Source organism: Mirounga angustirostris, unplaced genomic scaffold, assembly GCF_029215605.1.
Source record: "Mirounga angustirostris isolate CCGP_5_RB_7025 unplaced genomic scaffold, mMirAng1.0.hap1 SCAF_14, whole genome shotgun sequence".
In the NCBI taxonomy this organism is placed as follows: Eukaryota; Metazoa; Chordata; class Mammalia; order Carnivora; family Phocidae; genus Mirounga; species Mirounga angustirostris.
In genome coordinates this window covers 47,642,074-47,668,226 of record NW_026991722.1, presented here as the reverse complement: position 1 = coordinate 47,668,226, position 26,153 = coordinate 47,642,074, and the positions used below count along the sequence as shown (strand labels likewise).

The window sequence follows — 26,153 nt, the reverse complement described above, 5'->3', positions numbered from 1 at the left end:
CTTTTTTTTTTTTTTAAGATTTTATTTATTTATTTGAGAGAGAGAGCACGCATGAGCAGGGAAGGGGGGCAGAGGGAGAGGGACAAGCAGACTCCACTGAGCAGGGAACCTGATGCAGGGCTTGATCCCAGGACCCCAAGGTTATGACCTGAGTCAAATTCAGACACTTAATCAACTGAGTCACCCATGTGCCCCATCAATGATGTATTTTTACTTTAATACTTGATTTATCAATTTGAGACATTTGTTTACTTCTTACTCTGAAAATGAGGATACTATTTATCCCTTACATATTTTGAATAGTTATTATTTTAGTTCTTCTATTTTACCTTCGAACCTTAATATATACACTTATGTAAAAGTATGTCTTTATAGGAATATATTTTAGGAAAATGTCTGAACAGTCGCCCTGAACTCACCATTAAATTACAGGAGGGTATTGATACTTTAACCCTTCCCTCCATCATTCTTCCTCTCTCCTACTTCCCACTCTGTGTTCAGCTGAACCTTTACATGTAAATATTGACAAGCTTGACAATGGTTACATTGTTTTCTGTTACCTGATCTCAGTCTTTTGTATTTGGTTTATAAGTTAATTATAGAAGCTGAAAAATGGTAAACTGTGTTTATTTATTGACTATAAATACTCTCTGCTGAGCCAGGATAACATTTCCTTCTCTACAGATCCGATGTCATGACCCCCGTGCCACTCAAGGAGACTGTTTCTAATGTCAGGGCCACATAGATTCTTTTCTACTCTGTTTCAAATCAGCTGCTCAAATTAGCCACTCAGATCAGCCCATAATTATGTTCTGATACGGACATATTTATATGAGTTTGCTGTGCTTTTCCTAGAAGTTCTAATTACTTTTTTCATATTGAGATAAGAAACATGTTTTCCTTACTATGTCATTAATATTGGGTAATGTGTTAGTTATTCTATTTATTGCTTATAATCTTTCTTTTTCTTGAAGGCATGCTTCTTGGGCTGAGAAACTTAAACTTTCTCTACTAATTTGGACCATTTACTTTGTAGGTTATACTACAGCTGTCATTCTGGAATTTCTCTTCTCTGGATCCCTACATTAATTCCATTATTTCTTTCAACTCATGTTAGTTAGCAAATAATTATGGGGCACCTGCTTTGTGCCAGGCACTATTTTAGACCTTGAACATACACCAGTGAACATGGTTGATAAAATGTGGGCCTACTTTTCCCTTTTATTGGTTTTTCATGTTCATTTTGTTATAGCTCACCCTCAAATAACTGCTGAAAAGTACACAGGAAGTAAATTTTCAGAGTCCTTGCATGCCTAAAAATGTTATTTTACTGTTGATTTAAATGATATTTTGAATGGATATAAAATTCTAGGTTCAAAGTAGATTTCCTCCAAACTGAAGACATTTTCTCATTATCTCTTAGCATCCAATGTTGATAAAACTGATATCATTCTAATGTTATTCCTTTATATGTAATAGGGTTTTTTTCCTTCCTAGAATTTAAGACCTTTTTATCATTCTGAAATTTTGTGAGGGAGGTGTGTGTATGTTTCCTTCAATGTGTTGGACACTCAGCCTGTTAACCTGAAAGCTGGAATCTTGTAAGGTCTGGCAATTTCTTTCTGTTATTTCCTCTCCATTTTTTTATGATCTCTCCTTCTGGAGCACTTCTCGGTCATAAACTGATTCTTTATAATCTTTTCTCTGATTTCTGTTACTTTTTTTCCCCCCATGTTCTATTTTATTTTCCAACCCTACTATTAAAGTTATTTTGATAATCACATATTTAGTATTCAAGAACTTATTGACCGTTGCTTTATATATGCATGTATGCTATGGCCTATTTTTATACTATCCCTTGTGATTCTTCTTTAACTCATTGTTTATTTAGGAGTACGTTGTTTAAGATTCACAGATTTGTGGATTTTCCAAATTTCCTTCTGTTGTTGATTTCTAATTTAATTCCATTGTGGTGGAAGAGCATGCTTTGTATGATTTCAGTGCTTTTAAACTGATCGAGACTTGTTTTGTGACCTAGGAAATGGTCCTGAATATGCATTCTGCAGTTGTTGATGGCGTGTTCTGTAGATGTCAGTTAGGTCTGGGTGGTTGTTGGTTTGTTCAGGCCTGCTATATCTATGTGGATTTCCCATCTCACTTGATCTATCCATTATTGAGAGTGGAAGTCTACAACCGTTATTTTTTAATTTGTTTTTTCCTTTAGTTCTCGGTTTTTGCTCTGTGTATATTTTGGGGCTCTAATGTTAGATGCATATGTTTATAATTGTTTTATTTTTGTAATGAATTGACCCTTTTATTATAAAATTCACTGTGCTAGTAGCACTTTCTTACAGTCTGTTTTGTCTGATATTAACATAGATGCTCCAGCTTTTTTTGGCTTTTGTTTGCATGGTATGTATTTTTTTCCATCCTTTTGTCTTAAACCTATTTGTATCTTGGAATCTGAAGTATGCCCCTCCCCAAATTTGGGCTCCTGGGGGGTTCATAGAGGACCCCTAGAGTCAGGCCACCACAAGCCCTGGGGAGAGGCAAAGACCCTAGAGGACACCCCAGCCCCCCTTACTGTGACTCCTCACACTCAGAATGACCTGTGGGGTGGGGAGCCCTGGGACGTTTTTAAACCTAAAGTTTGGAGTCTGCACTAAGTTCCATCCACATCACTCACAAGTTTCTGTTTGTATTTCTAGCTTTTTTAAATTAAAAAAAAATAATTAAAAAAAAAACCCAGAAAACTGGTTTTCACAGCCCAGGGGCCTGGTATGCCGGTCTGTGCCCGCCTGCCCTGCCCTGGCCCGCTGGCCCCATTCCCTGGGCAGTCACACCCAGTAACCCCTTCACCAACAGACCAGGTCACACACACAGCAGCAGTCACTGTAACAGACTGCCACGTACACACTCGGTCTCACACTCACCTGTGAGTTTTTGGTTCCGTTCAGTTTGGATTTTTAACTTTACAGGGTCAGTTGTGCTTCACCCCTCCTTTTGTATGGAGTTGCAACCGGGGGATTTCACCTCTGCTCCAGTCCTGAGGCCTCCTAACCCTGATGTTGTGATATACCCCACAGAGATCTATGTTTCTTATATTATTATTATTGATAATAGTTATTATAATAATATTATGTAATAAATTTATAAGAAATTTTTTTTAAATTATGTCTGTTGTAGGGCGCCGGGGTGCTCAGTTGTTAGGCCTCTGACTCTTGATTTCAGCTCAGGTCATGATCTCGGTGGTGAGAACATGGGGCTCTGCCCTGAAAGGGGAGTTTGCTGGAGATTCCCTCTTTCCCTCTCCCTCTGCCGCCCCACCCCCACTCCAGTTGCTCACACCATCTTTCTCTCTAAAATAAATAAATCTCAAAAAAAATGTATGTCTATTGTAGACAGTATAAAGTTGAATCATAGTTTCTGCCTTTTGATTGGAGGGTTTATCAATTAATAATGTAATTAATGATATGGTTAGATTTACACCATTTTGCTTTCCATATTCATCATGTCTTTTTTGTTCCTCCTTTTCTGCCCAGCCCCGCCCCAAAATTTGCTTTTTCTACAACTCTTATTATTGATATGATAAACATTCTAGGATAATGTTCTAGTTTTCTTATCTTTTCTATTTTCTCTTTGCTTTTTTGGGGAGATTTTCTCAACTTTATTTTCTCACCTTCTGTTGAGTTTGGGTTTTTTTCCTGCGGCTATACTTTGAATTTCTAAGATTTTTTGGTGGTGTTCTCAGAATATTTTGTTTTATGGCAATCCTGTTTTCATTTCATAGTTTGGTATCTTATTTATTTCTCCTGAGAGTATTCTTTACAGTTTGAAAATGGTGGTGTGGCTTTTTTTCTTCTCCCTATGTAGCTTATATTTCTTTCTTTTTTTTTTTTTTTTTAAGATTTTATTTATTTATTCATGAGAGACAGAGAGAGAGGCAGAGGCAGAGAGAGAAATAGGCTCCCCACGGAGCAGGGAGCCTGATGCGGGACTTGATCCCAGGACCCTGGGATCATGACCTGAGCCGAAGGCAGATGCTTAACCGACTGAGCCACCCAGGCGTCCCTCTTTTTTTTTACTTTTAAAGATTTATTTATTTACAGAAGAGAGAGAGTGTGCGTGCACGAGTGCGAGTGGGGGGGGGGAGAGGGAGAGGGAATCTCCAGCAGACTCACTGCTGAGCTGGGAGCCCTATGCAGAGCTCAGTGCGGGGGTCAGTCTCACGACCCTGAGACCACAACCTGAACCTACATCAAGAGTCAGATGTGTAACTGACTGAGCCACCAGGTACCCCTCTTTTTTTTTTTAAGTGTCTTGTTTGCTTTAGTCTCTTTTACTTTATAAGCTTTTCTCAGCAGTCTGTTGATCTTGATTATCTCTTTATATTTAAGAGAGGTAGAAAAAAGCTCTGAGTGGAATTATGGGCTATGAGTTTCACTGCAGGGTCATCTGCCTGGTCTGTTTCACTGATAATTCTTTAATGTCAGTATCTTTAGACCTGATTTCCTAGAGGAAGCTCCTTCATTCTGCTTCCGGGAATGTGTAATAGGGTTGGCTACCAAAGTTCTGGAAGCCAAATAGATGATGAGGGCTTAGACTAAGTTCTGAGAATTTGGCATGCATAGACATTCATTTCATTATTGTACTCCTACCCTTACCTGTACCTCAGGTCTCCCAAACCAGTGTCTGGTTCTGTTTTATACCTTCTAGAGACTAAACTTCCAGTATTCTGCTGGGAATGGAAGGGGTGACCACTTGAGTGCTCAGAATATAGGAGAAAATATGTTGGTATGATGATTTCTTGAAATACTTTAAATCACCCTGAGTACCAATTTTTTAACCTTCTCGAATTCTGCAGTATATATCAGGTTGGCTCTAGGTCAGTGCTGTCTGATAGGATTTCCTGTGATAATGGAAATGTTTTATATCTGCACGGTCTAATACAGTAGCATCTAGACATGTGGCTGTTGAGTACTTAAGCATAACTGACCTCGACTTTAATTTTAATTTATTTAAATTGAAATAGCCATATGTGGCTGTGGTTACCTTATTGGACAACACAATTCTAGACCTTTCCCATCATTGGCTCAGGATTCAGCATTCTCAGGGGAGTTTCAATTTTCTCCGCCCAAACCTTGCTTTGTTTTTGTTTGTTTTCTCTCCCATCAGGCCTGTCCTGACGGGTTTGTGTTTTTAAAAATATACATACATCTTTACTATAGTTTTGTAGGATCTTGGGAAGGAGCAAAAGTTGATACAAATGTTGACTCAGTGTCATCTTTACTTAGATATTTATCATACAAAATGGTTTCAAAGATCTTGACTGTTCTAATTCCTGTGTTTGGAATATACTCTAATTAAACTGTGCTGTCCAATTCTTTATTTCTTCATTCTAGGAATTCTGATTTTATTAACGCATCCTATCTATGATCTCTAATCTTTATTTTTTACATCCATATCAACATTTTGATATGAGTTTTACTTGCATATGAAAATCTCTAGGTTCTTTTTGTTTTAGTTGTCCAGTTTTAATTTTTTATCTCCTTAGCTTATAAAATTCATGGCTTATACTACCATGCTATGACTTCCATAGACACTTAAATACTTAGTATCTTACTGACAAGTAAAAATTATTACCTCAGATTATACATTTCCCAAATTCCTAATGTGGGGTCTATGTCTCCTTTTTAACTATATTTTTTCCTGATTAACAAATAATAAAATTAGAGAGATTTTGAAAAAGAGAAAAACACTAAGAAAAAAAATCTCCTATAATACTGGTACCTACAACATAACTATTATTAACATTTTAAGGTACACCTTTCTCTTTACCGCTCCCCATCCCCTGTGTGCAATCTATGTATTTCCCTCTTCCCTTCAGCACTCACAAATAGTCAGTGAAAGCTATTTTTTAAAACTCCCTTTTTGCATAATAGTACATTGAATTTTTTTAACATTGGGGGTTTTTTTAATGCTGAAAAGAACAAAGTATAAAGTACGTTTTTTTTTTTACTTTGTTTCCTTTGACCTTTAGTATTCATTCAGCTAAAAAAGTTGAACACTCATTATGTGTTATATGCTATGCTGAGCAATACAGATGCAAGCTTGCTTAAGATAAAATTCATCCCCTTGGTACTGGACTGGAGTTCATATTTTGGCTATAAATTAGAACAAGGTCAGTTTCTTCAGTAAATAAATTCCCTTGGATAGAGTTTAAAATTGGCAGAATTTAGAGAATTCCACTCAGAATTGTAATCTGTTCTAGAAAGCGATGTTGTGGCATGATTTCAACCTATTCAAGAATATGTTAAAGATATAATACATCATTAAAATAGTTAATTTTCTCTATACTTGCCAAGTCAGTTCTTTAGAGCTTCATAAAGCATAAAAGTCTTGGGAGTTCAAATATAAAGAAATATTTTTTAGTAGTTAAAAAAATTGAATTTCAGCTTTATGGAGGTATAATTGACAAAATTGTAAAAGTGTACATCATGGTGATTTGGTAAACATACACACAGTGAAAGAATTTCCACTAATTAACACAGCCATGATCTCACATACTTATTTTCTGGTGAGAACATTTAAGTTCTGTTCTAAAAATATTTTGTTTTTGTTTCCTAGGTTAAGAGCAGGATTATGTGATCGCTGTGCAGTAACTGAAGAGCACATGCGGAAAAAACAGCAAGAGTTTGAAAATATCCGGCAGCAGAATCTTAAACTTATCACAGAGCTTAGTGAGTTTCCTTTCTTCATTTGTTAAGTGTTTAAAGCATAATGTACTGTTGATAAAACCTATTATTAAAGTGGTTGCAATCAAATGGATTGTTTACATACATTTTTCCTCATGTAGGCAAAAGTTCAAATGTCCTTTATTCCCTTTCTGTAGATTTAACTTCATACTTATTTTAGTAAGAAATAGGATACAAAAAGGTGGATGTCCACCACTGGCCCTCAAATCCCACCAGCTGTAAAGCAAGAAGGAAATTTCCTTTGATTATGTCCATATTTGCTTCTTTCGTTTATGTAACTTCGTAATTTTTATTTCATGTAATGTAACTAGTATTTAGTAAAGTTAAATACAAAGAATACAATTTAGTGTTCTACAAAATTATATACTTTCTTTGGTTTTCATGACATACTATTACAAGTATACCATTTTCAGTTGAGTCTCCTTACACATTTAATGTTGGGTTTTCTTTCATTCTTAACCTTCTCTTAACCTTCGTTTCTTCTAATACCTCTCAACCTTATTCTCTTTTAACTCTTCATATACTCTCTTAGTGACCTTTACCTTGATTCTCTATAAACAGCTCACATCCAAGATCTAATTAATTTATCTTCTTTTCCAAACTAAGTCCATCTTCTGACTATTTTTTTTTTCTGTTATATTGCTATCCTCTGGTTACTCAAGCAAGAAAAAATGAGTATATCCTCATTGTTTCAAAAAGAGAAAGAATATAGTTTTATTTTGCTCCTGGGGATAATTACTTTGGCAATCTGATAATGCAACTTTCCAGGTCCAGGCTTATCTTTCTGTCTCTTTCCTTTGTTTTATCCCTTCTCTCTCTTCTCTCTCTCTCTCTTTTTTTTTTAAGATTTTATTTTTAAGTAATTTCTACACCCAACAGGGGACTTGAACTCACAGATTTTATTTTTAAGTAATTTCTACACCCAACAGGGGACTTGAACTCACAACCCCGCGATCAAGCATCACATGCTCCACTGACTGAGCCAGCCAGGTGCCCTCTCCTCTTCTCTTCTCTTTTAAATTTAATGGGATCATACCATACTTTTTTTTTTTTTTTTAAGATTTTATTTATTTATTTGACAGAGGAATAGAGAGCACAAGGAGGGAGAGGGAGAAGCAGGCTCTCCACCAAGCAGGGAGCTGGACGTGGGGCTCAATCCCAGGACCCCAGGATCATGACCTGAGCCGAAGGCAGCCGCTTAATTGACTAAGCCCCCAGGCGCCCCCATACCATACTTCTTGTTCTGACATGTGTTATTTTATTTTAGGCTATGTCTTAATTAAGTCTGTAGTTTCTGTGTGTATGTGTGAATGTATGTATATGTTTATTTAGGAATATAAGAACATTATCAGTGAGTAGAAAACTATTACATCTCAGTAAACATAGTTGAGATCTACAATTATATTGTTAGTATAGAAATAATCTCCAGTATTGTCTGCATACCTAATAGTCAAATTTCCAGCAACTTTGGCTATCTAAAAAATAGCCAAAATCTTCAAAGGAATAAGACATTGTTCTTTTTCATGGCTGCATTATATTCTCTAGTGTAGATGTCATTTAGCCATTCTGCTGTTGATGGACAGCTTGATTTTTGGTGGGGGGAGGTGTTTGAGAACATGCATTCCTCTACATCTTCTTCAGCTTTGAGCAAAAATGTGTTAATAATACCCAATCTGATTGATAAAGAAGGATACCTTTTTTAAGTTAGCATTCTCTTTATAACTATTCAGGTTAAGTTATTTTTTTACATGATCTTCAGTTTGCATTTCTTCTTGGGTGAACAGCTTGAATATCCTTTGCTTAATTTTCAGATAGATAAAATACCTCATGACTTCATGTTTAAAATGCAAGTTCAAGACTATAGATCTGTTGTTAACCTTTTCTCTAATAACATTTCTATCTCCTTCCACGCTGAGAAGCCTGGTTCTCAAAGACACAGGGATGATAGAATGAAAATATCCCCTAACTACTCATTTTTTAAATCTCAAAAGCACAGTAGTCTCAGAATTGCACCATTAGTAATACTACCAAGATGATTACTGTAAAGTTTTAAGAAAAGTAATTTTACATTAAAATGAGCAAAAGAAAAATTGCCAAGGTCAAATCCCCAAGTTATCATAAGAATAAAAACACCAGGGGCTTCATATATATGATTTTTTTCATGTTTCTGTTCACTGCTATTTTTTTCTTCCTGCCTTTTCTTTCTTTTATGTTTTTACTTTCCCAGTTATTGAATTTTGAGGATGTCTGTCTTTTTATTTCATTTTTATCTGATACTTTACTATTTTTTCTAATTCTTTATCTTTTTGATCAACCCTGAAAACAAATTTTTTTTAAGTAGGCTCTATGCCAACATGGGGCTCTCAAACTCATGACCCCAAGATCAGGAGTTGCTTGCTCTTTCAACTGAGCCAGCCAGGCGCCCTACAACTGTGAAATTTTACCATGCGTTCCTAAACTATAAAGTTAATTTCTTGACCATCTTCGAATAATACACAGACCTTAAAACACCTGAACTCTGCTTACATGCTGTTTATGCCTAGCACTTCATTTCCTTTTTCTTAACCTTCTAAGTTAGAAGCTTTTTAAAAACTTACTAAGACAGTTTTTTAAGACTTAACTACATGTTTTATCAGTTTCTTTGCTTTATTATTATTTTTTGCACCTCAGTTTCCTTCTGGGATTATTTTCCTTTATGAGATACATCCTTTAGAAGGTATTTGTTGTTTCTAAACTAGTTTTTATCCACAGATATTTTTATTTTACTTTTACTTTTCTAAGGCTATTTTGCAGGGTAACAATCGTTTTTCTCTGGCTCCTACTAAGATTTTTTTCCTTTGTTTTTGTTGTTCTATAGTTTTAATGAAGTTTTTTTCCAAAAAGATTCTGTTTAGTGTATATTATAAAAATCTGTGGAACCATATCTTTAATCATACCTGGAAAACTGTCAGCTACTAGCTTTTCAAATATTGTGTCTTCTCCATTCTCTGTTTTGGGATTCTGATAAGACCTCATCATTCTGTCCTTCATATCACTTGATAATCCCTTTCCTGTTTTCATCCTCTTGTTTCTCTCTGCTGCATTCTAAGTGATTTCTTCAGCTCTCTTGTCAGTATACTAAGTACTTCAGTAGTTCTCTTGTGCTGAGTTATTTTATTTCAGTAATAAATTTTTCATTCCTAAAAATTCTATTTGGTTCTTTTTCACATCTGCCTAGTCGTCTTTTTTTTTCTTCTTTTTTTTTAAGTAAACTCTATGCCCAGCGTGGGGCTCAAACTCAAGACCCCAAGATCAAGAGTCGCATTCTCTATTGACTGAGCCAGCCAGGCACCCCTTCTTTATTTTTTTTTTAATGAAATGTTTTTAAAAATGCAGAAAGGTAGGGAGAATAGTAAAGAAACCTCATACACATTGCATTTATCTTTTTTAAATCAGGAATAGTTCCCTTTCCTATCTTTTTCTTTCATGACATTGGCTTCCTTTTTTTTTTTTTTCTTAAGATTTATTTATTTGAGAGAGAGAGCACAAGTGAGAAAGAAAGCACGGGGAGGGGGGAGGGGCAGAAGAAGAGGGAGAAGCAGACAACCCACCGAGCAGGGAGCCCAATGCAGGGCTCCATCCCAGTACCCTGGGATCATGACCCAAGCCCAAGGCAGACACTTAACTGACTGAGCCACCCAGGCGCCCTCATGACATTGGCTTCTTGAAGTAGGGTCATTTTCCTAAGATTTTGCCACCTTCTGGATTTTTTTTTAACATTTTATCTTGTTCCTTTATTTCCTATAAAATAAATACTGGATCTGAAGGCTTGATTAGGTCTAGATTAAACATTTTTGACAGTAGTACTTCATAGCTAACACTGTCTACTTAATGTTGCATCGTATCAGGAGACCGATATTATCAGGTTATTCCACTTTTAAGGATTCTAAAATTGATCACTGGATTAAGGTGGTGGCCACATTTCTTTATTAGAGAGTTATATTTTCTCCGCCAAATAATCTGAGTGAGGGAATGGATATGTGTGATACTATTAAATCTTGGAAAAATGACAATTCTCTCTCAGTCTTTCTGTAATGATTTTCACATCTATTAGTGAGCCTTGCCTGAATTAATTATTTAGAGATTATAAAATGCTAAATTTTCATTTCTGTTCTTTCTTCATTTATTAGCTGCATTCTTCTGTAAACAGGATTTTACCCTTATCAGCTGGGACTGTTGGCTGCCTTGGAATATAGTTCCTACTAGAAAGGCATGGTACATCTTAATTTTCTCCCTTTAATTGCTAGTTTTCAGAGTAAGGTCTTCTGTAATAGTTACCTGAAGTGGTGACAGATAGGTGGTGTGTGTGTGTGTGTGTGTGTGTGTGTGAGATTCATTTTGTTTTTGATGAAAGTGGGGCTTTCTTTTTTTGAGTATAATAGACCCATAAGATTTTATATATTCAAGGTGTGTTACTTAGTTATGTTCATTATTCTTATTGATGCTCAAATTATTTCAATCTTGTCTGCCTACCCATTTTTTGTAATCACTTCTAGTGTATTCATTTTGGGCATTCCATCTTTTAAATCTTTAAACATTTCATTACTATATAAGATATTTCTGTTATCTGAAATACTTGGGAATCCATATAGGGGTAATTTTCTGCTGACTCTAGTGGTAAGGATGAGGTTTACTTTGGCTCCTTTCCAGGAGTTTGGGCTTAAACTGGAAATCTCAGATTCAGTCCCTCCACCAGGGCTATGATACCAGCATCTGCTTACCTACACTGCTCCAGTTTTAGCTCACAGTTTTATTTTGCTTTTGTTGATAATTGTGGTGGTGGTGTGGGAATCCCTTGGATTTCTCTTCCTGTGAGCTCAGCAGTTTAGTAAAAATTATGTGTTTATGCAGGTTCTAGTTGTTTTATCATAAGATTATTGTTAGGATATCTAATTCATTCATCTACCCTCAAGTGTTTACTTAGTCCAAGAAGGTTTTTTCTGTTTTGTTATTGTTGTTGTTGTTTAGTGTCCCTCTCCATTCTCTCTATTTCTTCTCTGGAACTCAGATTAACAAGATGCCAGGTCCTCCCATTCTGTCTAATTTTTCTTTATACTTTGTAACTTTATTCTTTTATGCTGAATTCTGGGAGTCACTTAAACGTATTCTGTCTCATTCACATTTAGTCTGTTTTCATCCCATTTATTATGCTTTTAATGATTATGACCTTTGTTTCTTTCATGGCCACCTGTTGCTTGTTTGTTTTGCTTTTGTTTTTTTAAGATTTTATTTATTTGACAGAGAGAGACACAGCGAGAGAAGGAACACAAGCAGGGGGAGTGGGAGAGGGAGAAGCAGGCTTCCCGCTGAGCAGGGAGCCTGATGTGGGGCTCGATCCCAGGACCCTGGGATCACGACCTGAGCCAAAGGCAGACGCTTAACGACTGAGCCACCCAGGCACCCCTTCGTGTTGCTTGTTTTTAATGAACCTATCAGCCTTTGAAATCTGAAGATGTTATCAGATATCTTTTGTTTCCTGTATTAAAACTACTTAACCAGAGGTTAATTTTTTTATTACTAGTTTTTAATTTTTTCTTTTTTCTTTTTCTTTTTATTTTTTAAAGATTTTATTTATTTATTTGAGAGAGAGAAAGAGCACAAGAGGGGGGAGCGGGAGAGGGAGAAGCAGACTCCCCGCCGAGCAGGGAGCCCGATGCAGGACTCGATCCTGGGACTCCAGGATCATGACCTGAGCCGAAGGCAGTCACCCAACCAACCGAGCCACCCAGGCGCCCCTAATTTTTTCTTTTTTAAATATTTATTTATTTTACAGAGAGAGAGCGGGGTGGGGGCAGAGGAAGAGGGGAGAGAGAATCTCAAGCAGACTCTGGGCTGAGCACAGAGCCCCACACAGGGCTCGATCCCACGACCCTGAGATCATGACCTGAGCTGAAACCAAGAGTCAGATGCTCAACTGACTGAGCCACCCAAGAGCCCCAGTTTTTTTCTTTTTAAAAAATCTTGTGTTTTTTGGGCGCCTGGGTGGCTCAGTTGGTTGAGCGACTGCCTTCAGCTCAGGTCATGATCCTGGAGTCCCTGGATCGAGTCCCGCATCGGGCTCCCTGCTCAGCAGGGGGTCTGCTTCTCCCTCTGACTCTCTTCCCTCTCGTGCTCTCTGTCTCTCAAATAAATAAATAAAATCTTTAAAAAAAAAAAAAAAATCTTGTTTTTTAAGTCTTTTATGTGTTTGTTGACTCTTAATTATCTATAATTGTAGATGTCTCTAAATTGATACTTTTGTTAAATGCAACCTTATTTCTTTAGCTCGAGGAAGAATCCCTGCTTTGCTGATAGTGAATGCAGGTTCTGATTTACAGGAGCCCTACTTCAATGGCAGAAGGTGGGAGAGAAGGAAACTTGACCTGAGAGATTTTTTGTAAGGTGTATGGATAGTTTGTCTTCAGGCACTTCTGGGAGTGCCTTCTCTAGTGATTACTGTAAGTTAATTGAGAGCAGCACTGCCTGATCTCCTTGTCTCGGTATTTATTAATGGACTCCAGTGTTAAAACTTCTGGAAATCTATTCTCATGACTTTAGCCTAAGGGCAGCTATTAGCTTTATTTGCTCATTCAGCAACTTCTGGAATTCTGCCTGTACCGGAATTAACATGATGTTCTGCTGGAAAAGCTCACTTTTTTTTTAAGGCCCCTTCTTTGGTTAGATTTTACCATCAGTCTGAGCCTATCTATTTTTAAACCGTTTGTGAGTTTTTCATGGTTCTGATCTGCTAATGGTACCCATTCTGGCTTTTCAGTATTGCAGTTAACTTATTTTTAGAGTTGCTTTTTGTCATTTCATTGGGATTTGGAGAGGAAGAGTCAGGTGAAACCATCTTCATTAGTGATTTAAGGTCATCTTTGACTTCTTTCACCTGTACAGGGGATGAATTGCCAAATAACTAGATTCTGCCTCTATAACAGCTCCTCTGCCTGTCCTCACTTCCTATTTCTGTACCCTACACATTAGTCCAGGTACTCATTTCTTAATTTTAACGATCACCTGACTTGTCAGTGCTTTTTTTTCTCACTTTGGAATAGGCTTAGTTTTTCTCACTGTGGTATCAATCTTCCCATCATTCATCTATGAAAAATGACACCTGGTAATCTTTTAAAACGAAGGTCAGATTTCTTAACCTGGTTTTGAAGGCTTCCTACCTCTTATTATACCCAATCTTTCTTTCTAACTTTGTTCCATTAATTCTCTGCATAGAACTCTCCATTCAGGGGGCACCTGGGTGACTCAGTCGGTTAAGCGTCCCACTCTTCATTTCAACTCAGGTCATGATCTCAGGGTCATGAGATGGAGCCCCATGTCAGGCTCCATGCTCAGCAGGGAATCTGCTTGAGATTCTCTCCCTCTGCCCCTCCCCTCCACTCACACACTCTCTCTTTCAAATAAATAAATAAATCTTAGAAAAAAACAAAAACAAAACCTCTCTGTCCGCTTCATTTGTCCTCTCTTCAATGAATCCTTTCCTCATCATCTCAAGAGCCCAAAGTAACCTTTTTCTCCTTGAATTTCCTTTAGTTCTGTACCTCTGTAATTCCCTTCTCACTTTCAATTGTATAGAACATGTTTAGGTAATATCTGGTCTCTCATTAGGCTGCACTTTTTTTTAGATCACTGTCCCTATCTTAATTTTTTTAAGATCCTCCATAGGAGGTAGTTTAGCAACTTCACATATTATAGATAGCCAAAAAAATTTTATTTACTCAATGAAGGAAAATATGTTTAGATTTATAAACCATTAAATTATTAACAAATCTTTAGAATATGATTGACTTTCTTTAATAGAGATTAGTCATTTACTGTGATCTCTTAGATATTCCTCCTAGTGAAGTACATGCTTAACCAGTGACATCATACTAACAATTTATAATAATTTTGTGCTGACTGAAGTAGAAATTGTAGCCCAAAATTGAGTTTCTGATTTCTAAATTAAATAAACACAGACAGGAAAATTTAGTCAAGGTAGATTCAAACAAATACTATTTCAGTGGATATATTTAAATTACCGATACCATAATTATGAAACAGAGTATGACTAAGGAAGAAAATTTGACTTAAATGTGCTTATGTTATAAAAATTATACTGCTATTCAGTGTTATTTTACTTTTATTATCAGATTTATTTCAAGATAAAGGTCTTTTACTAAAATGGTATTTGAAATTAGTAGGACTGAGTAACAGATGGAATGCTCTCTTGACCTTAGTATGAATAATTAACTGTACTCCCCAGTATATGAGGTACTTTTTCTTTTTTGCCCACAAGCATAAAATAAAATTACCAGTTAATCAGTTACATGAACTGGCACAATATGTGATGTAGTAATCACTACCTAGTAACAGATTAGTCTTGCACAGTAGCATTAACTCTAACATTATGACTTAGAATTAGAAACCCTAATTTCTCCATAATTATTGATATTATTGAAAAAGCCTACCATACATGTTAACATATGTGTATTATTATACACATATAGGTATAATATGTATATTATTATACACATATAGGTATAATATGTGCTTCTTTTTCCTATTATATTTAAGTGAACGAAAAGAATACTCTCCAGGAAGAAAATAAAAAGCTTTCTGAACAGCTGCAGCAGAAAATTGAGTAAGTATCTTTCCTTAATTGCAACAGAAAATTGAATATTTTCCCTCAACTTCTCTTCCTTTATTACACTTAGCTATACAAATTGAGGATATTAAGAGTTGCACATTTCATTTTAAAAAATGGTAGTTTTCTGCAATAATATAAAGAAAATTATTTTGTGTTTTGGGAGTATACATGAAGAGTGTATATGTATCTGTTAGGTTAATGTATACATAAAGAAAAATTTTAATGTAAAACATTTTAATTTCTATAATTATTTATTTGAAATATTTATATTTTATTTTTTTAAAGATTGATTTATTTGAGAAAAAGAGCATGAGCAGGGGGCGGGGATTTGCGGGGAGCCCAAAGTGGGGCCCAATCTCACGACCCTGAGACCATGACCTGAGCCAAAACCAAGAGTCAGATACTCAACCGACTGAGGCACCCAGGCGCCCCTGAAATACTTATTTTTTTTTTTTTTTAAAGATTTTATTTATTTATTTGACAGAGAAAGACACAGCGAGAGAGGGAACACAAGCAGGGGGAGTGGGAGAGGGAGAAGCAGGCTCCCCGCCGAGCAGGGAGCCCGATGCGGGACTCGATCCAGGGACTCCAGGATCATGACCTGAGCCGAAGGCAGTCGCTTAACCAACTGAGCCACCCAGGCGCCCTGAAATACTTATATTTTAAATAAATATTTGAGTTTTGTTACCTTTTCAGCCCTGACCCAAAAGCTTCATAAAAGCAATCTGAGTAAGTTTTTCCTCTTACACACTTTTCAGGCCTGAAGAACTTCTTCCTTTTTCTGTTCCTCTCCCCCCCCATTTCTCTTAAAGAATAAAAATAATAGGGGCACCTGGGTGGCTCAGTCGGTTAAGCGTCTGCCTTCGGCTCAAGTCATGATCCCAGGGTCCTGGGATCGAGCCCTGAATCGGGTTCCCTGCTCGGCCGGGAGCCTGCTTCTCCCTCTCCCTGTGCCCTCCCCACCCCCCCCAGCTTGTGATCTCTCTCTCTCTCTGTCAAATAAATAAATAAAATCTTTAAAAATAATAATAACTTGTGTTCTATATACCTGTTACTCTTCTTTGTGCATTATGTTTATTATATCTAATCCTCACTATGACTCTTCAAGGTAGTTTTTATTACCTCTGCTTTTATAAACAAGGAAGCCAGAGTTCACAAAAGTCAAATAACATGCTATCGTCTCACAGCTAGTAGGGTAATAAGTTTGTAACTCCGACCCCTATCTTTTGATTTAAAGGCCTCTGTTTTTTCCATTATTCAACAGTATCTCAAAAAAAAGAATCTGTTTTTCTGGATATGGTCTGACTGTCACAGAGCTATGGCCAGTTCTTAGTTCCCTTTATATAAAGCTTATGAAATATTTTTTTAAGAGTTAGGATTCAGGATAGTCTTAATGGTGTTATAGGGCTCTTAAAGATTCTATTGCATTTGAGTGGACATCTACAAAAACTTTGGTAAACTATGCAGGTGTGACACATTATTATGGCTTAGAATAGTTATTGTCTTATGCATAAACACATCTTACAGGTGGAATTAAGATCCTTAATGGAATATACTTTTAAGTAGTGTCTATCCAATAGGATTTTGATATTCCTTCCATGTTATCAGTCCACTAAATATTAGCAAAGGAAATTTTGAGGGGGGGGTAATAGATGAGGAAAGCAGTCTATAGGATCAGACTGAGATTATCAAACATTCACGTATGAAAATGTCAACACTTTCCAGTTTTACTCCTGTTGCATGTTGAGGTAAGGCTAGAACATACATCCACAATCTCTTATATATGATTCTAAAACCCAAAAGTTGTTTTTTTTTTTAAATGGTATTCACAACCTAACCTCACCTCAACTCACAGGATGCTATTTATATGGTCCTTATCGATCCCATCTCATGTGAGCATTCCTGTGCTTTGCTGTAAAGATGGCAATGTGCTTGACTACAGGATGATGCCTCGGGCTCCACTGGGGCTATTATGTAATAAGCTGTATATGCTCCGTGTTACCCTTCATGTTAAAAAAAAAATCTGAATTCCGAATCACATCCGGTTCCAGAGATTTCAGATAAGTGATTGTTGTGTTTTGTAAAGTGATTTACATGTAGCCTATGGTATTCTGAACACCTCAGCCTTGATATTTATGAATACCAAAGATAAACAAGATAATGAGCATGTAGAGGTTAATACAGAATTAGAGAGGTGAATGCCTCCAAAGCAAGGCACATAAAAGGAATAGAAACTGGATAATGTCATTTGCTTGGTGAAATATGAATTCGAGTTCATTCAAACTAATTCTAGTTTATTTTTAGTGTTCTAGAAGTCACAGTTTTTTCTGTTAAAGCTCACTGGTATTTTAGAAAAGAAATAAAAGCTAAAGTTTGAAATTACAATAAAGATTAACCATATAGATGTGCTTGAAAATATGCATCTTTTATTTCAGACGTGTCTGACTCAAAACAGTGTAGGGGCTTATCTAGTGTGCCTTGAAGTTCTCTTCTGAAATTTAAGATAGTTGTTCTCATAAGCCAACCTCTTTTGTAGCTTGCTCTCCTTAAACAAATTTACTTTTGCTTGGCAGTTTAAAAAAATGGCAAGTATTATCTTTTCTTTGACTACCCAAACCACTGTAACATTATGCTATTAGTCCCTGAAATTCCTCTGAACTTTAGAAAAAACATTTGACTTATACCTCTGCTTGTTAAATGCAATAATTCTGACCTCAGCTGGTTTTGATGTTACAGATAACTTATATGGTAGGACAGTTATTTAGTGACACTATAGTAAGAAATGAATTCAGAAAAAATTTGCTGTTATAAAGTTTTTTAAAAATGTGTGTGTGTATACATACACATTTATTCAACTCTACCAGTCACAGAAAGCAGTAAGCTAAGTGTTGAGGTCATGGCTCTTTCTGTTTTGGGAAATGGATGTACTGGATCAGTGAAGGTCAAAGCACTCAAGGACTGTAAGATTAATTTCATTTTCACTCTTTTCCAAACTGAATTCCTTATATAACTTCTTTACTAGCCATTGTTTGAACACTTCTACTATAAATTTAATCTCTCAAGCCTGTTTAATTTTAGTGAGATATTATTAGAAAGTTCTTTCTAAGTTTGTGTAGAAATCAGTCTATTTAGAGGTTATTTGTTGATTCTGATTTTGCCAACTGGGAGCATCTGGGACAAGTTCTATCCCCTCTTCTACTTCGCATTCATGAAGACAATTGTCAGGGCCCTCCTGAGTCTTACTCTTCCTTAGGGAAATTATCCTCTGTTCTTTAACTGTTCCTCAGGAGGCATTTCTTCAAGACTTCAAAGGACCATTTCTCTTTAATGTTTTAGTTTGTCAATATCCTAATTAAGAACTCAGTATTCTAGGGGCACCTCCTGGGTGGCTCAGTCGGTTAAGCATCCATCTCTTGATTTCGGCTCAGGTCATGATCTCAGGGTCCTGAGATCGAGCCCCATGTTGGGCTCCGCACTCAGCAGAGAGTCTGCTTGAGATTCTTTCTCTCCCTCTGTGCCTCCTCACCACACACGCACTTGAGCACACATGTGCACTCTCTCTTAAAAAAAAAAAAACAACTCTGTATTCTAGGTGTGGTCTGACCAATAGGGCAATCATGCCCTCTCCATTTTTCTGTATCTTTTTACTTATATTAATGTGGTCACAGCACATAAATATTACTGGTTGTTCCTTATTGGGCTTACTGTGACTAGAACCTTGAAGTCAGAGTCTTTCCTATCCTCTACTTGTAGATATGTTGTTTTAGATAAAAATACAGGACTTCAGAGTCATGGCTTCATAGTAGGTTGTTGAAGAAACCTTATACCATTTAGCCTGCTCCTTCATTTTAAAAGAAGAACACTATTGATTAAATACTATTTTCTGGGCATTGGACTATATCTTTACATATATTACTTCCTTTTCACAGCTTTCCTACCAAAAAGGAAGTGGGAAATTACAGTACCATACTTTATAGATATGGTAACTAAGGTTCAGAAAGGTTAACTGACTTACCCAATGTGACTGATAAGTGTCAGACCAAACATTTGAACCCAGGTCTACCTCACTTCACAGTTTGTATACCCTTTCTTGTAGTTCTGTGCTAAAGCATCTTCAAAAGTTTACCTGCCTGTGTAGATGGCAGAGCTTGGATTCTCTCTCTTCTGATTCAGTTCAGTGAGGCTTATAATCTCTCATTTAACCTGTTGTATTTTGTTTTGTTAGATTTTGGCCCATTATTCCAACCCCTGGGGGTCTTTCATATGTTGATTTTTTCCTGCCATGTATTAGGTTAGCTTTTATTCTCAGCTTTATGTCTTCCACAAATTTGATGTGGAATCAATTTTGATTGATTCCATCAATCATTAATAAAATGTTGAGCAAAATCAGACTGAGGATGGAGCCTTGAGGCATACTACTACATATTTCTTTCATTATCATTCTCCAGGAGATGATACCAAGAGATATCGCATGCCTTCCTGAGAGAGCTACATATACAATAAAACATTCCTCAGAATTAAAAGTAGTCTTACTTGAATTATTCATATTATAAACTTATACTGGTTCTAAGAGATCACTAGTTTGTATTTTAGGGATCTTTTCCCTTTTTTTGGATATCAGAATGTTTAAGTAAACTTGATAGCTATAACTGCTCATTGAGTTTAAACTATGTTTTAACTAAGTTCTTTAGAGAAGAAAAGCTGAATGTTAAAAACTTTTTTGTAGATTCTTTACAGAGGGAGACCCTGAATCTTTATAGGTCTTGAGAAAAAACAACTAAAGTTGTTTTGAAAGGAATTTAAGGGAAGGCCAACAAATAAAACACAAAAAAATTTTACCCTTTTGCTGGTAGAAAAGTAGAAGAAAGTTGACCAGTGTGCATAATTAACTAAAGCTACAGCATGAACTTTTAATGTTTCTCAAAAATCAGGGAGACCCAATGCTTTATAGAAGAGACTTGGTTAATACATAGAAGTTGTTTTGGGTTTTTTTTTCCCCTTTTATGACAAAAGCCAATACTTGTTTACTTAGTTTAGACACCTCTAATTAGATCTAGAGGTTTGGGGGGTTTTGTTTTTGTTTTCTTTTTGTGATCCCCACTACTTATAGATTGACTCTTCCAGGAATTCAATTTCTTGTGACTCATTCATGTTCCAGTCATGAATTTTCATGACTAATAGGCAGATAGCCTGTGACGTTATTAGTTAAAGCAAGGTCAGATAGATTTCACACTCCATTAATTTATAAGGCTTTCTCATATGACCTTAGCTTACTTTGTTTTTACAGAATAAGACAGTTAAAAGTAGATATTAGCTCTAAAGATTTTCCTCAGTATAGAATATAGGATTATAGACTACAAGTAAATTGATATTATCTAGGAAATTAAGATATAAATCTGTTAGGAAAAATTAATCTTGTAATTTTTTTTAAATCTCTGTTGGTCACAGTTTATAAAATTCTCATTGCTTTTTGTTTGGAAATAGTATTACAGACTGATAATGAGTATAATAGATAGACTGGTTTTATCACATAAAGCCTTAAATGCCTGACAGACTGGTAAGAATTGGCCAATAAGGTCAGTAATCATTTCACATGGGTAAGTCAATTGAGTTCAAGTTAATTAACTATTTACTCGATAACCACAATTCAGTCCAAACCCAGTCTTTAGGTGCCATTGGTCTTGAATTGAGTTGGGCTCGATCTCTCCGCACTCTGCTGAGTACGGAGCCCAACATGGGGCTCGATCTCAGGACCCTGAAAAATCACCTGAAAAATATCACCTGAAATCAGCACAAATTTATTTTTCTAATGGAATCTGGGAATCTCTCATATTCATTCATTCAACAAATATTTATTGAGCATGTACCAAGTGCCTACTATTGTAGACACTTGATGCATCAATCAACCAAAGATTCTTTATCCTCCTAGAGCTTACATTCTGGCAGGTGAGCAATAGACAATTATATTCTGTGTTTGAAAGCCATAAATACTGTAGATAAAGTAAACAGAGCAGAATAACAAGGAACAGGAGGACCTAAGGTATGGGAAGTAGGTTACAATCTTTTTTTTTTTTTTTTTAAGATTTTATGTATTTTAGAGCATGAGGAAGGGAGAGGGGCAGAGGGAGAGAATCTCAAGCTGTGCTGAGCACAGAGCCAACGTGGGGCTCAGTCTCACAACCCTGAGATCATAACCTGAGCCAAAACCAAGAGTCCAGTGCTCAACCAACTGAGCCACCCAGGCACTCCAGGAGGTTACAGTTTTAAATAGCATGTTCAAGGTAGGCACTGATGAGAAAGTAAAACTTCAGCAAGGACTTGAAGGAAATGAGATAGCTAAGTGATATCTGGGGGTGAGCATTCCAAGCAGATGGAAGAGCAAGGAACCTAAGGTGGGCTTCCTTGAGGAAGCAAGGGTGAGTGGAGTAGAATATAATAAAAAAATAGATCAGAGAGGTAATAGGGGGAGGGGGACAATTAGATCATTTAAAAGACTTTGGCTTGTGTTTTCAGTGAAAGGGGAGATATGGCAGGTTTTAATCAGAGGAGTGACACAATATGACTAAAGTTTTAGTAGAACTTTTCTGACTATGTGTTAAGAGTAGATTGTAAGGGGCCTAGGTAGAAGCAGTGGTGGAAACTCAAAGTGTGAATCCTACTTGTAGTCAGTTATTAGTCTCAGGGTCTATACTAAGGATAACACATTGGGTGCTTCTCAGTACTGTCCTGGGAATCTGGCTGCCGGGATTTAGATCCTGCTTCTGTTACTTTATTTTTTAGAAAGTGACTTAACTTCCATATCTTCATTTTTTCATTTTTAAAATGAGAGTGATATTAATAGCACATACAGTTGTAATAATTAAACTGATGCATGTAGCACTTCGTGCCTAGCAATATAAACCTCCAACAAATGTTGTAGTTATCATTGTTAGTATTATTCATCACCCTGTATTTGTCATTTGCCAAGTCATGTTGATTCAACTATCACAGTATTTAACCTTGGCCCCTTCCTTTCCATAGCTATTTTCAACATTCTAATTCAAACCCACAGAAACTCTTGCCTGGACCATGGTAGCCACTGCCAAATTGATTCCTTGCCTCCTTTCTTTCTGTCCCAGTCCGTGTTGCAGTCTTGCTGCTCGATTGTCACATTACTTCCATGCTCTAAAACCTTAATTTACTCTTTTCCTCTTGTTTTCTAAATTATGCACACACTTAATCAAAGCTGTTGTTCATGTAGTTCCAGCTTGCCCTTCCCTAACACCAGGTGCAGAATATTGGATGCCTTTTATTCAAATGTGTGCATCCTCTGCTCATTTTTTCTGCCATTTGAAGTTCTTTTCATTTCACCTCAAGGTACCCCAACTACACTTTGTACTTCACTTCTCACAAGAGTATTCCCCACTTGGTACTCTAATCATTTGAATAATTCTCTAATTTTTGTATTAATTAAATGCAAGGAATTAGGGGCACCTGGGTGGCTCCGTTGTTAAGTGTCTGCCTTCAGCTCAGGTCATGATCCCAGGGCCCTGGAATTGAGCCCTGCAACGGGCTCCCTGCTCAGTAGGGAGCCTACTTCTCCCTCTCCCACTCCCCCTGCTTGTGTTCCCTCTCTTGCTGTCTCTCTCTCTGTCAAATAAGTAAATAAAATCTTTAAAAAAAAAATGCAAGGAATTACATCTTTTACAGCTTCATACCTGTGTTCTTTTGTAAGTCCATACTAGGGATGTTTTAATAAATATTTGTTGAATTAATTTTCTTTCATTTGTCATTATTTGCCTTAGAAATGATCAGCAGCACCAAGTGGCAGATCTTGACTCTGAGGAAAATGTTATTCCAGATTCACCAATAACAGCCTTTTCATTTTCTGGCATTAATCGGCTACGAAGAAAGGAGAACCTCCATGTCCGATACATAGAACAAACACATGCCAAACCGGAGCAGTCCGTGTGTACAAACGGTAAGGATTGGAGTTTTATTTTAGTTATCTGTTTTTGTATAAAAAAGTTTTCTGCCATGGTGAGTTTTTCTGTTCTTCCATCTAGTAGAAGGAAGATAACCATTGTTAGGGAACTTACGTCACAACTGTAAGTTTAACTTCCATTGTTGAGGTGACTGGGAAGGCATTTTCTGCCTATGTTGTGTATAGGCATGCATTACTTATCTGAATATGTAAATGCCCAGCATTTTATAAATGTAGTTTATAGGTTTTTCTCCTTTTATTTAAAAAATATGCCTATGTCTATATCTGAGTGGAATTAGAAGGAAAAAGGGAAAGGAACTTAATGTTAATTTTCACCTGTTGTGTGCCAGGTAATACACTGAGTGATTCGAGTACATTATTACCAAATTTTAATTCTTCTGACAGTCTTGGAAGGTAGCTGTCAGTATCTTCATTTTATAATGAAGAAAGGTTTTGCTCTTTGGAGGGGTTAAATAACTGACTCAGGGTCACCTGTCAAGTAAGTAGATGAGTCAGAATTCTAATACAGATCACCCTGGAGCTAAATTTTTATACTTTCCATGTCTTACCACAGCTACTCCTACCAGTAGCTTTAACTGGCTGTTTTTGTTATAACTTGTAGCAATTGATGATAACCAAGAAATGGCTTTCTAAAGTATCTACTTTGTGGCTTATCAGTGGCATATTTCTACTTCCAAGCCCACTTACCATTTCTGCTAAATACTTTGGAACTGCCTTTGCATATAGCCCTGAAATTTATCATGTGATGTGATACAATGATTATTTCTTTTAATATTGATATGAAATAAATGGTAAAGACTTTCATTTTTAACCTAAATTGTTTGTAACAAGGAAAGCATTTGGAGGGAAGGGGTGTGCATATTTCTAGAGATAATTTAATAATATAAATAAACTGTTGATAGTAGCTATGCCTTTAAAATAATAAGTAGATCTTATTCTTTGATACTGGAAAATTAGCACTTTTTTTTTTCCATTTTATATGAGCTTGCATCACCCTCTAGTGGAAAACAAAAGAACTGTTATAAATCTTACATTTAATTAGGAACGAAAGTAAAATGCAAGATCTTCAATCTAAAATGAACTTTCTTTGGCCTTTTAGTCTGCTATCTGACAGAATCACTACAGATAAGCCTCTACATATTGGATCATGTTTAAATCTATCTGTCAGAATACCTAAAAAAATCACAGCAGTTTTCTTTATAAGGAAAGTCTTTTTTTATATCTTGTATAACTGTTTCTGGTTTATTTCTTCATCATATGAGAATAACCTGTAACTGTTTTAAAACTTAATTTGTCTGTTTTAGTCTTGCTCGGATCATTTTTACTTGGAATCTAAAATTTTGGTTATAAAATATAAGATCGTTTTTGAGCCATGCAAATTATTTTAAAACATTTAAGGACTACTTGGTCTTCTTCCCTTTCTAACTACCCTTGCTTATTTTAAAGTTTAGAGTGCATTATAATATTTTCTAGTTATAATTAATAAAAGTCTATTTCCCTTTACTTTGTCCTTCTTTTGGTTTTCTTTAAATAAAATCCTTAAACATTGGAATGGTTTCTAGTAAAGCATGTTTGGTATTTCCTTCCAGAAAATAAAAACTCTAAAAACAAAGATTGTTGAGATATATGATGCGGTATTCATTTTAAATGAGCCTACTGATTTGCAACAAATACACAAGGAAAAGAGGTGTTAAAATATTAGAACTCTAGGGTACTTAGGTCAGAAGAAGCTTATCTGTTCTAGTCCTTTCTCTCCCACAGTCTTAACTTCCAGCTTTGTCTCTTAGTGAAACTAAAAGAATGAACTTCTAGAATATGAAAATTTTATCAGTAAAATAACACTTCTAATGCACTTAAAGACAAGTTTGTATTGGTTTATTACGTATTTTAGTATTTTGTATCATAATTGTTTATTTATATTTAATCTCTTTTCTCCCCTTAGAACTGAGAAAAGTTCCAAAGTCTTCAAATCATCCACAACATAAACCTAATGGAAGTGAAATTCTAGTGGCTGACACTTGTGATCAGAGTCAATCCCCAGTGGCTAGTAAGCAACATACTTAGATTTCCTTTATAAGTTTAAAATTTGTGGTTACTGGTGGGCAAGAGTGGCCAACAGTCTGAATTAGGCAGTATTTTCCATATGATTTTGTTTGTATTATTGGTAAATAGCAGTCTTTTTCATATTGGAAAGTCATGTTATCCTATTATTAATTCATAGTAACATCCCTATCCATATTAATACACATTGCTAATTATTTTAAGTAAACAAGCCTTCCTGTGCTTTATTCATTCATCCAACAAATACTTGAGTGCCTACTGTATACCAGGCACTGAACAAAACAAAGCCCTTAACCTCATAGAGCTTACAATCTAGTTGAGGGAGAAAGAAAATAAATACACATTAGGTAGAAGCAAGTGTTCTAAAGAATAATGCTGGGTAAGAAGAATATTAGAGGGCTCCTGGGTGGCTCAGTCGGTTAAGGATCCCAGGGTCCTGGGATTGAGTCCCGCATTGGGCTCCCTGCTCAGCTTCTCCCTCCACCCTTCCTCCCTGCTCATGATCTCTCTCTCACTCGCTCTCTCTCTCAAATAAATAAAATCTTTTTTTTTTTTTTTAAAGATTTTATTTATTTGACAGAGAGAGACACAGCGAGAGAGGGAACACAAGCAGGGGGAGTGGGAGAAGGAGAAGCGGACTTCCCTCCGAGCAGGGAGCCCGATGCGGGGCTCGATCCCAGGACCCTGGGAT

General features: G+C 36.3%; 1 protein-coding gene across 11 annotated transcripts in view; it reads left to right on the top strand.

Annotated features, from left to right (window-relative positions):
* The window catches only part of RBBP8 (RB binding protein 8, endonuclease), a 90,470-nt gene that overhangs the window by 31,855 nt on the left and 32,462 nt on the right, over positions 1 to 26,153 (top strand). For all 11 annotated transcript variants that reach the window (XM_064577836.1, XM_064577837.1, XM_064577830.1 and 8 more), the window contains 4 exons: positions 6,628 to 6,740; positions 15,345 to 15,411; positions 23,202 to 23,377; positions 25,344 to 25,448. In XM_064577836.1, the coding sequence (XP_064433906.1) occupies positions 6,674 to 6,740; positions 15,345 to 15,411; positions 23,202 to 23,377; positions 25,344 to 25,448 (415 nt within the window). In that variant the 5' untranslated portion in view covers positions 6,628 to 6,673. The remainder of the gene's footprint in view (positions 1 to 6,627; positions 6,741 to 15,344; positions 15,412 to 23,201; positions 23,378 to 25,343; positions 25,449 to 26,153) is intronic.